Below are 16,455 nucleotides of genomic sequence, written 5' to 3'. Positions count from 1 at the left end.
ATGGGCAAACAAAAATGAGCACTAGTGTTATGCTAACTTTCACGTAACTGCTACGTGTCAGTGCTTCCACTGGGCATGTTGTGGTACTGCACTGAATGCGTGCAACCATAATTTCAGACTTTCCTCGATACTCTGAAAAAACGAAAGATGGAAAAACCCGATTGGTTTGAAAACGCGCGTTGTAAAGCGTGTTGACAGCGCTCCAATGTTACTTTGTCCTCCAGTGTGGTGACGGCGCGTTCCCATCGGAGCTCTGGCTGGGCGTGAGCCGCGAAGCCGTCTCGGTGTACAAGCGAGGCGAGCCGTGGCCTCTGGAAGTTTTCCCCTACGAGCGCATCCTGTCCTTTGGGGCACCGCTCGCCAACACCTACAAGATCGCCGTGGACGGACGAGAACTCGTCTTTGAGACGCAAATGGTAAGGAGAAAAAGAAAAATCCACCTTTCGCTAGGCGCCACGCCCACCGGTTAATGCGTCCGTTTCATATCAGCGCCAAAAATATTTGCAAGTCCCTTGTAACGAGTTTGCCAGTCAAAAATGTTGACTCCACATCAGTAGTACCAGGCTCCTTGGTAGAAGTAATGAGCAGACAGGTGTCAGTCTGGCATCTTGGTGACTGACTTCTGCCTTTGCCCGTTCCTCTTGTCCAGGTGATGGCCATCGCCAAACTGATGAAGGCGTACGTCAGCATGATGGTGAAGAAGCGCTACAGCAACTGTCAATCGCTCGGCAGCCATTGTGGCGCCTGGTGAGCCCTGAAAACTGGTCCGGATCACATTGCCAGCACCACAGTTCTTCCACAAGATTCCTGGTGCTCAGCCTTGCAGGCTGGTCCAAACACAACTTTCAGCTCCGCCAACCAAAAAGCGGCACAGGATGAGATTTTGAAAATGAGCCTCTGCACCAGTAGGAGGCAGCACTCAGTTTTTCAACTTCAACCTCTGTTCCAAGAAAATATTATTTTCCGTCTTTTTGGAACTTTATGCTTAGCATTACAAGTGAGTTTTCTTAGTGTAAACGACTTTGAAAAGAATGTAAACAAAAAGATGTAAATAAGCTGTTCTTGTCTTAAACATTTCGGGTTTGCTGTTGAATGTTCTGATTGGCTGGCCGAGCAAGGGAAGGCCTCCAAGTGCCTGAAGAAAAAAAACAACAACAAAAAAAAAAACAACCACTGTGGTTCACATGTGGTCCTTTTTAAACTGGGTTACATTCCATTTGAATGGAGTTGCTATGGCAACATCATCAAAGCACTTGCCTCCACCGTGACATGCTAATGCTAGCAGGCGCTAGCTAGCAGGTGTTGTCATTTTAAAGCAGATTTCTCAAACCTTTTAGTTCTGTTTTTTTTTTTTTTTTTTTTTTTTTTTTTTTTAAACAAAGAACCCCTCCAAATCCAAATGGGCATCACAATTGCCATGGTAACAAAAATAAAACATGCAAATGAGCAGGGGGGCTCAGGTCAAAAACATGCAAATAAGCAGATGATCGGGAATTTTAAAAAAAATTAAATACTGTGAGGAAGGAAATACACAAACGCCCAACAGCAAAAATCTTTAGGGATCCACTGTACTCTACTAAATACCAAAGCAAATCACCTATTTTCTTGGTGAAAAAACTTTTTTTAAATAAAGGTGTAAAAACAGAAAAGTAAATTTTAAAAGTCAGAATGCTTACAAGAGCACAGATGCCACTTATTGGTGGCTCAAATTGTAATGAAATATGTCTGCAAATTGCCTCACTTGAGATGTTTGGTCCCACTGAAACAACTTCAAAAGTTCAATGAAAGAATGCACAAAACAAAAGATGGAATTGGTGGCAAATTAGTCTTTGGGCCCCAAAGTTGGGTCTCCTGCGCTCCCCGGTTGGGTCTTGTGGACACTAATTTGAGAAATCCGGCTATCCAAAAATATGTCAACCAAATTTTTGTTGAAATCTGCATTCCTTTTTTGACTTGAAGAGCATGTCGCCGTGGTTGCACACCGTCAATCGTGAGCAAGCGCAAAATTAGCTTTTCTAAAAGTCGAGCCATTTGGAAAGGTTCCGCCAATACGTCAGCGGGCGGCAGGTCCATTCAAAGACACGCACACACACACACACACACACACATATGAGTGCCTTCTTTGCTGTACATGTTTTTGATGTCATGGTGCAATGTTTCTCTAAATCTTCTCGGATGACGGTTGTACATTTTCTTGCTTTTTTTTCTTTTTATGCTCTCATTTTGACAATAAACTTTCTTCTCAAAATGTGTGTCCATCAAATATTACAAACACTAGGAAATAAATCAAATATAATCGACACGTAAACAACATCTACCTCAGTCAGTGGGTTTTTCCTTGCGCATTCTAAAAATATGACCTTGTGACCAGTCCAGTTAAAGAGCCTCATGGTTTTTTGAAGAAACTTCAAACTTAGAGTGACTACACAGGCTTATGTTGTAAAGAGAGTTATTACTTTCAAATGCAAGTAGCTCGTAATGTAAAATATATTACATTTTAGAAGTAACTTAAAAAAACCACTGTCCACGTACCCCCTGCAATATGCTCACGTACCTCTGGCTGGGAAGCATAAAACAACCGACTTCATCCATACTCCATACCAGTAGGTGGCGGCACTGCGGTTAAATGTTATTGGCCGACCGTATTAATTTACGCGAAGGAGACGCTGCTGGAGGAAAATAGGATGATGCTGTTCGCCTCCGATTTTCTATCTTCTCTCTTTTTTTGTTGATTTAATGGTTCCACCGGGCGACGTCGGGTTTAGTATTGTCATGCGATCACTTTCGACCGCTTACGTGCTCATGTCGTGATGATAAATATAAAACTCGAGTAACATTAGACAACCGGCTCGATGGTTTGCTCTCGGTTGCCTGACAGCGGCCAGTAAACAAAACAGGTTAGCCTAGCCGTATGCTAACATCACTCGTCGCCTCAATAGGTGGCTGGAAAAAAAAAAAGATAAATCCAGAAAAGCGCTGGAAAGGCGGCCGAGATGGCGGAGAACGGTCGCCGTGGCTGGGAGGATGACGAACGCGGACCGGGAGCTCTTCATCATGGCTTCGTGCTCATGGAGGCGCTCGTGGAGAAGCTGAAAATATTAAACTGTGACCAGGAGCTGCTGGAAAAACACAACATGAAGCCCCTATCCAGGCACGTCACACCACAACGACATTCTGCTTTCTATTATATTTATGTCGAAATGCAAATGAAGTAAAACAGTGGTTCAAGTACCTACCGACCCCCCCCCCCCAAAAAAAAAACGCACACACAATCGTCTCTCCAGATATCGCTGGAATGAGCAACATTGGAGTACAGGAGCATCGCAAACGTAAATATTTATCCCAAAAAAAGGCGCATATTCTGTTCCTGAGTTTGTAATACGAAAAGTAATACGACGTCATTTTACAAGAATAACGTTCTCCTTCGTGGGCAGAGGGTGTTTCCACTTTTTCAAATCAAAATTGTGACATTTCTTTGCACCATTGGAGTATGATAAGCCACAGTAGGAAACAATATTTTGAAGTCTTTCGTGATGAATGAAATTAATTTAATTAAGTAACTAACAATGAGTTTTTAAAATAAGTAGCCTTCATGGCTTCAATTGGCTGGAAGTGGCCACTATAGAGCAAAAAAAGTTCCCCCTAACCCTGTATTTGTGCTATGTGGTGTTGCAGACATTACTTTGTGTCCAGCCCTTACCTGGCGGCCAATCCGGGCGAGCAGTTTTACGTATTCACCATCATGGCCGCCTGGCTCATCAACAGCGCGGGCAGAAGCTTCACCAGACCTCAGGAGGACGACGAGCCCACCGCCACCAGCGCCAACATCCTGGCCGAGCTCAGGGCCCTCGTAAACATTTTCTGTTTTTATTATCGTTTTGTGAGTGAACCCAACGATATGACGCCTTCCTCAACATGTCTGTTTAGGGTGTGAAGGTGGACTTTCCGCCATCCAAGCTGAAGTCTGGTTCAGGCGAGCACGTGTGCTACGTACTGAACATGCTAGCAGAACACGTACTCAAGAGGCGAGGATTCTCCTTTAAAAGGTACTCCATCACCTTTTTCTTTGCGTTTTACATTCATTCCATGGACATTGTGCTACTCCTCCTGTTGTGTGGATCATGGCCATCTGGGGGCAGTGCAAGCCAGACATACATTTATGCATAAAGACAAGGCAAGATATCTTTGTTTCTATCGCACATTTCAGACGCAGGGCAGGCAACTCAGTGTGCTTCACACAACTAAAAGCACAACATCGAAGATAGAGGTCACCAGCGTAATGTTTTAAAATAGTGAGAAAAAAAAGATGCCCACAGTTCAAAAGGTTGACCTGATTGAGCAAAGCTAATGTGATATTTGAATCCAGCAAAAAAAAAAAAAAAAATCTTGGAGAATCAAATTGTTGTTTACCAGTCCCATCTGCATCGGCCCTGAAAAAGTCCGATTTCTCTTTCTCTCATTTATATTCACTTTGTTACCTAAAACTAAAGCTAAAACAAAATCTAATTCAAATTCTAATGCACCTACTTAAAGACGCATTAATGAATCAATTAATTGACAACAAATCAATTTATCATATCAAATGAATATTATATGACACTGTCATGGGAGAGCCACGCCTTATTTCTGGGGTGGCCCTCGCCACGACAAGCAGGAAGTTCAAAGACAAAAGGACACGGACACCCAAGGGAAAATTCTGACTGCCTGTTGTTCATTTCAGACCAAACTACCCTACCGAAACCACAGAAGAAGAATTAGTGATGGACGACCATGCAGAACTCACGCTCAACGATTCGGATCACATCGCCGTGCGTCGTGTGCTCTTCATCCCTTTAACCTTCTTCCTGATTCCTCTTGGTGTTGATGTGTGAGGTTTGTGTCTCTTCAGGAGGAGGACGATGAAGATGAAGACAACCTGGTGGACTTGGAGGCGCTCACCCTGCAGAGCACGCTTCAAGTGAGCCATCAGCGCCAGGAAGTCGTTTAGCATGATGGCGGAGTAGCTTTGACCCGGGCAACCTGCCTTGTTCCCTCAGGAAGCGGCGGTGGCGGCGGCGGCGTCCAAACCTGATGAGATCATGCGCTCCACGCTAGACGTGGCCGAGTGGAATCTGGAAGTAGAAAGGGTCCTACCCCTCCTCAAAGTCACCATCAGGACCGACAACAAGGTACAGCACCTCGTCATTCAAGACATACGGAACTATTGAACACATTCTCAAAAGTTTTTACGCCTCCTTCCATTTTTCACCCCTGATTTCAAGCCGTTCCAACTTCAAATTGTTTTGCTCAGACAGAACATCTTTGGAACAGTTTGTCCCCAAATGACTGCGTGTTTTCAGTGTTCCACGTTTTCAGTGACTGTATGACCAAATGTGCCACTATCGTTTTTCATCTCTTTGTATTTTTTCAGTGAGTTCTCACAGATTTTCAGCGCAATGTCCGCTCTTCAGCATTCACCTACAATTTTTGCACAAATTGATCACGTTCGTAATTCAAGCCTTTGTTTTTGCCGTCATTTGTGCAGGACTGGAGGGTCCACGTGGACCAGATGCATCAGCACCAGGACGCCATCAAGTCCTCGCTCCATGAGGCGAAGGTGCCTTGACTGTCCTGCACAAGGGCAGGACATACCTTTGAATATTCCCCTTTTGTCAAAATCTCATCAGGTTCTTGTGCCAAATTGATGATGTCACACATCTGGTCCCGCCCCATGCCAAAACAATAGGCACAATTCCGGCTACGCCTCTCCGTCCGTGTTTGGGGTTGCTTTCTGCGTCACCTGCACCCATATTCAGGAAATGTAAAATGTCATTTTTTTTGTTTTTTCAATCCAATTCATTGTAATTGACAAATGCATCAATGATTAACTCATTCACGCATTCATTTTGGTACTTAGGTTTTCTTTTTTCCGAGCTTTTTTTTCCAAGACTGAAAGCCATTTTTTTTTTTTTTTTTAATATGGGTCTGAAAAAGGCTGGTACTGAATGAGTTTTAAAGGACTTTTTTTTTTTTTTTTTTAACGGGTCCTGCAGACTGTGCTCTCAAGATTGCTACTTTTTGGACCTTTGCCACAGCGTAGTTAGATTTTTATTCATGTATTTAAACTTTTTTCTTTTTGTTGCTTTTTTTGTGTACTTCTTATGACGGAGGATAAATCAAGGATCCCATATCTGATCATTGTTGGGGGAGAGATGGCCTTTCTCCTCCTCAGCGTATTCGTCAATTTCGGATGATGATATTTGGATATTAGCAATCCAAATACAGGCTGGAGACGATGAACAGTTTCCTCGAAGCTTTTATTCGCAGAATATTCCGGGCACCAATGAGTTCCAGACAAATGGCCGCAGTGGTCACAAGTGCGAAGGTACAAGGGATTCACAACATATTTATATCATCAGAAGGGCGGTACCGAAACTTATGGTGTGGCATCGGAACTTTCGTTTCTCCTAAACCGTTTCTTAGCTTGTATCAACTGGCGCATTCCGATGGTCTGTGCGTCTCCACAAGGTCTCCATTAAGGAGTACACCAATATTAACTGATGATTGCTTCAAGGACGCAAAGTTTCGCTGCGAGCATGGGAAAATTTTACAGCGTGACTAAATATGGTCAGAAGACAGTTCACCGTACTCAAGAAATGAAATCTGGAAAATGGATGCATGTTGACCTTTGTGATTTTAGCCAGCAGGAGCAGCAGCAGCACTTTTGATTATTTGCGTTGGGTGTTCTCAGGGCTACATTGGCAAGCTAGAGGAGGACATCAGCAGGACATTGGAAAAGGTGTCCAGTCGAGAGAAGTACATGAACAAGCAACTGGAAGGCGTCATCAGCGAACATCGCGCCGCTCAGGCCAAGCTCGGCGAGGTCAGACTCCGCCCCTGCCTCCCATCCTCCTAATTTCTCGACCTTGTTTTTTATCGTCTTCCTCTATTTGTCGTCTGCCAGGTCAGGGAGCTCTACCAACGCGCCAGCGGGGGCGTGGCCCAGAGGACTCGACTCCTGGCTGAGGTCAGTGAACCCGTCATGCTTCCGCACACTGTGTTATATGTCACCTCGGGTGACCGACTGGGACTGGACACACACGCACAGACTAGTCAGGACATGAGGACCACATGACTAAATAACCTGTAATGGCATGTGGGGGGCGTGGGGCAGTGAGGCTCCACTCTGCTCTGCAGAAACCAGAGGACACAGTCCTGCCAAGGCGACCAAGGTGGCTTATTAAGTTATTTTGGTTGTCACTTTTCAGCTGAGTGAAGAGTTGGAGAAGGTGAAACAAGAGATGGAGGAGCGAGGCAGCAGTATGTCGGATGGAGGTGAGAAAAGTTTCCTTCAACGTTTGCTCCCCTCCCCCTTTTTTTTTTTGGTCATGATCTGACGTGGCCACGCGCGTCTGTCCAGCGGCGGTGGTGAAGATCAAGCAGAGCGCCGGCAAGCTGAAGCAGGAGATCGTGCGCATGGACGTGCGTGCCGGCGTGGTGGCGCACATGCTGCTGCACGCCAAACTCAAGCACAAGTCCGACATTAGCTTCCACATGCACGCCTCTCCCGCCGTCTGAGCTCCGCCCACTGTAACGTCTTTCACATTTTCTCAGTTCTGCTGACAATTGACATGAAGTGTTTTCTGATGTGAAAAATAATTTTGGACCACAGTTGACGGGTGAAAGGCGGTGCAGCATGTCCAGCTCAACTGTCACCCACAGGCTAGAAAGAAAGAACGTTGTGGGAGGGAAAACTGCCCCGCAGCTTATTAGCACAGAAATCACAATTGACCGTGTGATTCGTAAATTAAGGGTTGAAAAGAAAACGTGGAAATGTTGTAGTATCTGTATCATATGAAGTATTGTGTTAACTTCAAGTTTTACGTTAGATAATCGTAGACAGTTGGAAAAAGGGCGTATGGTTGTCAAACATAGATAGCAGTTGGGGAGGGGCCTATGGTTGTCAATGTCAAACATAGATAGTAGGAAAACGTTAGTCAATTGTTAACTAATTGCAAGTCAAAGCATAAAGCAAATTACAGGTATGCCCAATCAAATTAGCGAAAAAAAACGCGCATCAGTAAAGATTGATCCACGTGACTACATCCGAAAAACTCGAGTACATTAAGCTACCATGACCACGAGGTTACGGCGACCTCTGAGACCCACATGCAATCACACAGAGGCCCGGTAGGGGCCTGTATTATATTTCAAAAATAAAGATATTGCGATACCATTAGAATCCAGAACCAAGACATGGAGCGACTTATAGATACCATTAAAACCTAAATGATAACGAAAGCCCTAGCCAATCAGAATTACACAACGCATTGTGATACCAATAAAACTGATGAATAACCGAAACGATTGTCCAATGGCATTTGAGGGGTTGGCCCCTCACAACGCTATAAAACCTGTGTTCAATCTCAAGGGATTTCAGAGTTCTCCTGATGTGCACATCTGTACCTCTCCGGGTTTTACCTGAATAAAACTCGTTTGTGACCAGCCTGCACTTCGGCCTCCGGACTAAGTTTGTATTTGGCTTTCGAACGATCTCGGCTTCAAGTTTAAAGAAACATCTGGTGTGTCCCCTGGTCTGCGGCTCAACAGAGAAGCGATTCTTCGTGTGTCGACCCTCCTGATCCTACGGCCGGCACCCGGGAGAGAGGCGGAACGCCTCGGCGCGCCCCTGACCTCCGGGGGGAGGCTTGGATCGGGCTCCGGGTCGACACATCACACCCAGTTCAGGGTGTACCCCACCGACTGCCCGAAGATGGCTGGGATCGGCTTCAGCACCCCCCATGACTCTTGTGATGAAGGAACAAGCGTTGTCTGGAATGTCACCAAAACGACCCCAACAAGAAGCACTTACCGCTTTCAGAACACGAGTGAGTGCTTAGGTTTGAGTAATGTTAGTGATGAAGAGGCCTATTGAGCTTTGGCTGACGTCAAGACATTGCTTTGAAAAACTAGGAACAAGCGTAGTCTGGAGAGTCACCAGAACTACCCCAACAAGAAGCACTTACTTCTTTCAGAACACGTCTGTGCTGATGTTTGGGCAATTTTGCTGACAAATTAGCAAACTGGGCATGGTTGAGGTCAGGACATTGAATTGAAAAAACAATTCATGACATGACAAACTATGAAAAAGACTGTTGATTTAATTTATCTAGGGAACAGCAAGAACGTCTCAATGTTCACATATCAGGGTTATTATGTCTTTCTGTACTTGGTTTTTGAACGATCTCGGCATCAAGCTCAAAGAAACTTCTGGTGTGTCCCCCGGTCTGCGGTTCAACAAAGGAAAGTCAGTTTTTTTCCTCCTTTTTGTGTCGCCCCCCCCTGCTCCCTCGGCCGTCCGCCCGGGACGCCTCGGCGCGCCCCTGGTCTCCGGGAAGGAGGCGTGGGTCCGGGTTCCGGGCCGACACATCAGTACCTCTCCGGGTTTTGGATGAATAAAACTCACTTGTGACCAGCCTTCCACTTGGACTCTTGTGGTGTCTGTTTTATATCTGTTTTATGGATTCATACTTTATAGGAATTTGTATTTTTACGCTTTTTTTGGGGGGGGGGCAAGTCGTGGCCACGCCCCATGACGTCTTCACAACTCTTGTGGCGACGCAAAAGGGCAGCAATTTTTTTTTTGCTAACACTCCGGAGGGAACAGCCCAAGTGTCCGCGTTTCTGGACTTTTCCTGCCTCAACTTTTCGCTCTTTGAAGGACATAAAGAGAAACAGTAGACGAGGAGCCTTTCTCAAGTAAGTTCGTGCGCCCCGGTGTGTGTGTGGGTGCGCGCGTGCGTGCGAGTAAGCGAATATCCTCCCAATTCGTCCTGGGAAGTTGATTCACGACAATTGAGCTCCAAAATCGAGCGTGGTCTTGCTTGTCGTCGATCTCATAAAACAACGTGAGATGGAGAGAGTCGTTCAAAGGCGTGTAAGAGGCGAGGGAGTCGATGCAGGGTTTCCACCGTAGGAAAGTCATGTAGACCCCGCCGCCTTCTTTTAAGTTCTGGATTTAAGCGGACTCAATAGATGCGATGTGGCTTTGGGGAATTCTTGTTGCATTATGTCTCATCCCGCCGACACTCCCCGCAGTATTGTCCGTCCATCTTGCCTGCAAAGAATGGTGGCTCTTGTTTTGATGAGCAGGTCTCTCCCCATTAGGTTCACTGGACCTCCCCACCCTCCCTTTGGTCAGTTCTGGACCCCCCCGAGCCTCCTTTTTGTCAGAACTGACCACAAGATGAGGACTTTTGGCCTGTTTATCCACTGGATTGTAATTGTTTGTGAAAATCAGCGCCCTGCCATTTGCCTATCATCAAATCAAGTTACAAACAGGGTCAAAGAAGGGTCTGCTGTTATATCCGTAGGAGCACTCTCACTGGAGTCGTCATCATCTAAGATGGCCCAAGAGGGGCCAGTTGCTCTATTCCAGGAACTTTGAATAACAATCACTGCCTTCCTCGCCAGTTGCCCTCAAATTGAATCGTGTTGCAGAGATGGCCCTTTTATTTCCAGAAGTTATTATTACAAAGTCAAATGAGGATGCCATTTAAGTTTGGACAAGTTAAATATTCGGCACGCATTGCTGTGAGGTCAGAAAATAGGCACAAAAGATCGAAGACGCTTAGTTTCTTTTCTCACGAGGAGAACGGAACAGACCGTTTCCAGTTCGACCAGGTTTTGAATCGGTCTGTGCCTTGCACTTTGTTTTGATCTCCTTAGGGAGGTCCCTAGCTAAGATCACAATCATGCTAAAGGAAAAAAGTGAAGGGGTTACAAAACTGACATCTTGCTCTGGACTTACGCGATGAGCAGTTTTGCGGTGTCTTCTTCAGTATCAGTTCATCCTTGCGCTTCCTGCAGTTGGTTGCAAGATAAAGACATCTGTCGGGTCGGCGGCAGATCAGCGAGACAACTTCCTTTCTGTAGCATGCAAGCACTTTCTAAAATAGTAACAGTTTATCAAAATACTCAGATAAGCTAATAAATGATAAACTCGAGGTAAATTGATTCATCAGTGCAATTGTATTGCACTGATGAATCAAGACTGTTGGATGTTCATCCATGCAGCCATTAATCAGGTAAATTGATCAATTTACCTCCAGTGGCAGACTGCTGATCAATATTTACATGTTAACTGTTATTTAACCACAATATAGTAACTACGACATTTTAGCTGTATTAATTTACTACAGTGTCTGTTAACAAACTACTTTGTGACACCCAAACAAGCGACACGTTTAACCTTGGCATATGTTTCGACGCGCCAAAACACGTACAGTTTTTTTCCAAGGTCACTTTGATTGAAAAACAGGAACTCGGTTTGATTAGGCATTGGAAAATAGGAACGCCGGGATCCGGCTGGTCTGTAAATCTTTTTTTTTTTTTAAATTACGGTTTAAATACACACATATTGTCATAAAAGGAACATTTCGGATTCTTTGTATCCGCTCATTGTAGTCAAGACTGTTGGATGCTCATCCATGCAGCCATTAATCAGATAACACAGAGCCCTGAAGCTCACAATTCTTTCAACACTGTGTAATCATGATCATATTAAATCGTGGCATCTGATTGATTACTTCGTAGCATTTTTTTTTGGAAAATCTGTTTTCAGAGCTGCAAAACACCAAGGAAGAATTCATTGCTGTGTCATGTGGAAAAGATGCAACTCTGAGAGCCGATACTTTTTTTTTTTTTCCTTTTCTTATCTTTATGTTGCTGCTCGCTCACAGGCCCCACGGCTGTGCTCGCTGGCCACTTTGTTTTGATTTGGGGGAGGGGGAAGGGGCGAAGCAGACGCTCCCCCGTGCGCCGAGGAAGGAGAAGACTCCGCAATGTCTCCGTGACCCCCTTGACTCCTCCGCAATGGTGCTTGGCTCCGCTTGGTGCGGTTGTCGTTGTAGTGTCTGTTTTATATTAGTATTGTACTAACTTCATGGAATTACGTTAGCTAATCGTAGTTAATGGAAAAAAGGGTGTATGGCTATCAATTAGTATTGATATGCAGTGTCTGTTTTATATTAGTATTGTACTAATTTCATGGAATTACGTTAGCTGATCGTAGATAGTAGGGAAAAAGGGTGTAGGGTTGTCAAACAGAGAAACGTATCTGTCAAACAAATGCATAAGCAAGAAGCAAATTGTAGATTGACGATGCTTGTTAGCCAATTACATGTCAAAGAATATGTAGGAAAAGAACTGAATGTATACTGATGATACATAACCAATTTGCAATGGTCTTCATTAGATTAGCAAGCATGCCCCCATTGTATTGGCAAAACGTGTATCGGCAATAATTGTTGCACATGTTCAGTAATTACTTCGGGCTGCCGAGCCGACGAAGACCCAATCAAATCTAAAGACTCGCATGCATTGAGTTGCCATGACTACAAGGACACGGTAATATTTGAAACCCACATGCAATCACACAAAGGCCCGGCAGGGGCCCCCATTATATTTTAAAAATAAAAGCTATTGTGACACCATTATAATTCAGAACCAAGACATGAAGTAACTTATAGATACCATTAAAAACTAGCTGACGAAGAAGGCCACTGCCAATCAGAATCACACAACGCATTATGATACTATTAGAGTTGATAAATGATCGAAGAGACTACCCAATGAAATTAGAGGGGTGGGCCCCTCGTAACGCTATAAAACCTGTGTTTAACCTCGGGAGAGTTCAGAGTTTTCCGATGTGCACATCTGTACCTCTCCGAGTTTTTGATTGAATAAAACTCGTTTGTGACCAGCCTGCACCTCGGCCTCTGGACTAAGTTTGCACTTGGTTTTTGATCGATCCTGGCATCAAGCCCAAAGAAACTTCTGGTGTGTCCCCTGGTTTGCGGCTCAACAAAAGAACGTCTGTTTTTTTCCATGTGTCGGCCCTCCTGATTCCTCGGCCGTCCACCCGGGAACAGGCGGAACGCCTCGGCGCGCCCCTGGTCTCCGGGAGGAGGCGTGGGTCCGGCTCCGGGCCGACACATCATTGTCGCCCCTGTTGCAAAGGAATTTAGTCCGTTTGTCGATCCGAATGGAATAAATGTCCAACACTTGGAAATATTTTCTTCTCTGGCAATCATGCGCCATATCCAGCAGCCTCACCAGCACAAAATCCAGTTTGATTCCGTCTGGTCATAAAGTTTGGAATGTGTGAGGAGACAAAAGACAACTAGTTTCGCCTGACCTTCAGCCTTTCCTACCCGGCTGGGACCAGTGAATAAAAACATCCCAGATAACAGCTCCTTACGCGACAAGAAAAACATGTTCACTGGAGGGGGTCGGGGGGAAACCACTGAATGGGTTTGATAGGAATGAAAGCAGTAAATCACAGTCAGCAGTTCTTTTACAGCTGGTGTGGTATCTTTTTTTATGTTAAGTGGTGTCTGTTTGCACGTAGCAAGCGGAAGATGAGTATGGTTGTCATAGCAAAACAAGTCAGCTGCCCTGAAATGGTCATTGTTAAGATTAGCAAAAATGCCTGTTGTCTGCTCGTCATCGTTAGGTAGCCAAGCATACGGTTACGGTTAAATCTAAAAGCATATGCAATCACACACAAAGGCCCAGTAGGGGCCCCTAGTATATTTTAACAAAATAAAGCCCATTGTGATCCCATTATAACGTAGAACCAAGGTATGAAGCTGGTTATAGATACCATTAAAATCTAGCTGACAAAGAATGTCAGCTCGATTTTTTTGGATGACTGTTTTAATGTCTTTGGTTTCTTTTCATTCCTTTTAATCATTTTTATGTTCTGATGTTCACGAAAGGTGTTAACAGTATGTTCCGTTGCTAAGGCAGTTCAAGTCAAGGTTACCTCATAAGGTTCAACTGGCGGTCATATTGGAAGGTTCAGAGTGAGGTCTATAGTCAAAAGTCTGTCTTGTCTGTGATACATAGTTTTAAACTAAACATGCAACATATAAAATTGATGGCTTCAAGACGCACAAACATTGGAATGCGCTAGCTAAGCTGAGAATCGGTTTAGGAGAAACGAAAGTTATGATATCACACCTTGTGTCTCGGTACCGCCCTTCTGATGGTATAACTGTGATGTTGTAGTATCTGTTTTATATGAAGTATTGAATAGACTTATTGAGTTGCCATGACTACAAGGACACGGTAATATTTGAAACCCACATGCAATCACACAAAGGCCCGGCAGGGGCCCCCATTATATTTTAAAAATAAAAGCTATTGTGACACCATTATAATTCAGAACCAAGACATGAAGTAACTTATAGATACCATTAAAAACTAGCTGACGAAGAAGGCCACTGCCAATCAGAATCACACAACGCATTATGATACTATTAGAGTTGATAAATGATCGAAGAGACTACCCAATGAAATTAGAGGGGTGGGCCCCTCGAAACGCTATAAAACCTGTGTTTAACCTCAGAGAAATTCAGAGTTTTCCGATGTGCACATCTGTACCTCTCCGAGTTTTTGATTGAATAAAACTCGTTTGTGACCAGCCTGCACCTCGGCCTCTGGACTAAGTTTGCACTTGGTTTTTGATCGATCCTGGCATCAAGCCCAAAGAAACTTCTGGTGTGTCCCCTGGTTTGCGGCTCAACAAAAGAACGTCTGTTTTTTTCCATGTGTCGGCCCTCCTGATTCCTCGGCCGTCCACCCGGGAACAGGCGGAACGCCTCGGCGCGCCCCTGGTCTCCGGGAGGAGGCGTGGGTCCGGCTCCGGGCCGACACATCATTGTCGCCCCTGTTGCAAAGGAATTTAGTCCGTTTGTCGATCCGAATGGAATAAATGTCCAACACTTGGAAATATTTTCTTCTCTGGCAATCATGCGCCATATCCAGCAGCCTCACCAGCACAAAATCCAGTTTGATTCCGTCTGGTCATAAAGTTTGGAATGTGTGAGGAGACAAAAGACAACTAGTTTCGCCTGACCTTCAGCCTTTCCTACCCGGCTGGGACCAGTGAATAAAAACATCCCAGATAACAGCTCCTTACGCGACAAGAAAAACATGTTCACTGGAGGGGGTCGGGGGGAAACCACTGAATGGGTTTGATAGGAATGAAAGCAGTAAATCACAGTCAGCAGTTCTTTTACAGCTGGTGTGGTATCTTTTTTTATGTTAAGTGGTGTCTGTTTGCACGTAGCAAGCGGAAGATGAGTATGGTTGTCATAGCAAAACAAGTCAGCTGCCCTGAAATGGTCATTGTTAAGATTAGCAAAAATGCCTGTTGTCTGCTCGTCATCGTTAGGTAGCCAAGCATACGGTTACGGTTAAATCTAAAAGCATATGCAATCACACACAAAGGCCCAGTAGGGGCCCCTAGTATATTTTAACAAAATAAAGCCCATTGTGATCCCATTATAACGTAGAACCAAGGTATGAAGCTGGTTATAGATACCATTAAAATCTAGCTGACAAAGAATGTCAGCTCGATTTTTTTGGATGACTGTTTTAATGTCTTTGGTTTCTTTTCATTCCTTTTAATCATTTTTATGTTCTGATGTTCACGAAAGGTGTTAACAGTATGTTCCGTTGCTAAGGCAGTTCAAGTCAAGGTTACCTCATAAGGTTCAACTGGCGGTCATATTGGAAGGTTCAGAGTGAGGTCTATAGTCAAAAGTCTGTCTTGTCTGTGATACATAGTTTTAAACTAAACATGCAACATATAAAATTGATGGCTTCAAGACGCACAAACATTGGAATGCGCTAGCTAAGCTGAGAATCGGTTTAGGAGAAACGAAAGTTATGATATCACACCTTGTGTCTCGGTACCGCCCTTCTGATGGTATAACTGTGATGTTGTAGTATCTGTTTTATATGAAGTATTGAATAGACTTCGGGTTCAATGTAGGCAAACGTAGCTAGTTGGAGAAAAATGGGCATATGGTTGTCAAACACAGGTAACAGTTGCGTACGTGGGGAAAAGACATATGTTTAACATAGATGGCAGCGGCCGGGGAAAAAGACATAAGTTTGTTAAACATGCAGGACAAGTTTGTTAAACATGCAGGACAGCGGCCGGGGGAAAAGACATAAAGTTTATTAAAGACGGACAGCGGCCGGAAAAAGGACTTATGGGATTAAACAGAGATGGTAGCGGTTGGAAAAAGGACACATGTTAAACGTAGACACGTGGATGGTACTTGTTGAAACCCACATGCAATCACACAGAGGCCCGGTAGGGGCCTCTATTTTATTTTTAAGTATAAAGATATTGTGATACCATTAGAACCCAGAACCAAGACATAGAGCATTTTATAGATACCATTATAAACTAGATGATAGCGAAAGCCCTAGCCAATCAGAATTACACAACGCATTGTGATACCAATAAAACTGATGAATAACCAAAAAGATTGTCCAATAGCATTTGAGGGGTTGGCCTCTCACAACGCTATAAAACCTGTGTTCAATCTCAAGGGATTTCAGAGTTCTCCTGATGTGCACATCTGTACCTCTCCGGGTTTTACATGAATAAAACTC

The 16,455-nt window shown here is 44.4% G+C and overlaps 2 protein-coding genes across 4 annotated transcripts in view; both read left to right on the top strand.

Moving 5' to 3' along the window:
• Window positions 1-1,152, top strand: part of myo10 (myosin X) — a 46,887-nt gene extending 45,735 nt beyond the window's left edge. Inside the window, exons 40-41 of the mRNA XM_019875072.1 lie at window positions 225-416; window positions 650-1,152. Coding sequence (XP_019730631.1) covers window positions 225-416; window positions 650-751 — 294 coding nt within the window. The 3' untranslated portion in view covers window positions 752-1,152. The remainder of the gene's footprint in view (window positions 1-224; window positions 417-649) is intronic.
• A 1,481-nt stretch (window positions 1,153-2,633) lies between these two features.
• The window catches only part of ift57 (intraflagellar transport 57 homolog (Chlamydomonas)), a 23,486-nt gene continuing 9,664 nt past the window's right edge, over window positions 2,634-16,455 (top strand). The window contains exons 1-11 of one of the 3 annotated variants that reach the window (XM_019875110.1): window positions 2,635-3,151; window positions 3,676-3,850; window positions 3,928-4,046; window positions 4,721-4,808; window positions 4,889-4,957; window positions 5,037-5,168; window positions 5,525-5,596; window positions 6,731-6,862; window positions 6,944-7,006; window positions 7,248-7,314; window positions 7,400-7,616. In XM_019875110.1, the coding sequence (XP_019730669.1) occupies window positions 2,994-3,151; window positions 3,676-3,850; window positions 3,928-4,046; window positions 4,721-4,808; window positions 4,889-4,957; window positions 5,037-5,168; window positions 5,525-5,596; window positions 6,731-6,862; window positions 6,944-7,006; window positions 7,248-7,314; window positions 7,400-7,557 (1,233 nt within the window). In that variant the 5' untranslated portion in view covers window positions 2,635-2,993 and the 3' untranslated portion in view covers window positions 7,558-7,616. Of the gene's footprint in view, window positions 3,152-3,675; window positions 3,851-3,927; window positions 4,047-4,720; window positions 4,809-4,888; window positions 4,958-5,036; window positions 5,169-5,524; window positions 5,597-6,730; window positions 6,863-6,943; window positions 7,007-7,247; window positions 7,315-7,399; window positions 7,617-9,566; window positions 9,739-16,455 lie in introns of those variants that run through there. The other 2 variants (XM_019875111.1, XM_019875108.1) reach the window with 2 other exon arrangements.

The sequence above is a fragment of the Hippocampus comes genome, unplaced genomic scaffold, assembly GCF_001891065.2.
Source record: "Hippocampus comes isolate QL1 unplaced genomic scaffold, H_comes_QL1_v1.1 scaffold20, whole genome shotgun sequence".
NCBI lineage: Eukaryota > Metazoa > Chordata > Actinopteri > Syngnathiformes > Syngnathidae > Hippocampus > Hippocampus comes.
Note: the sequence above shows the minus strand (reverse complement) of the source record. Positions and strands in the feature narration are given on the sequence as shown.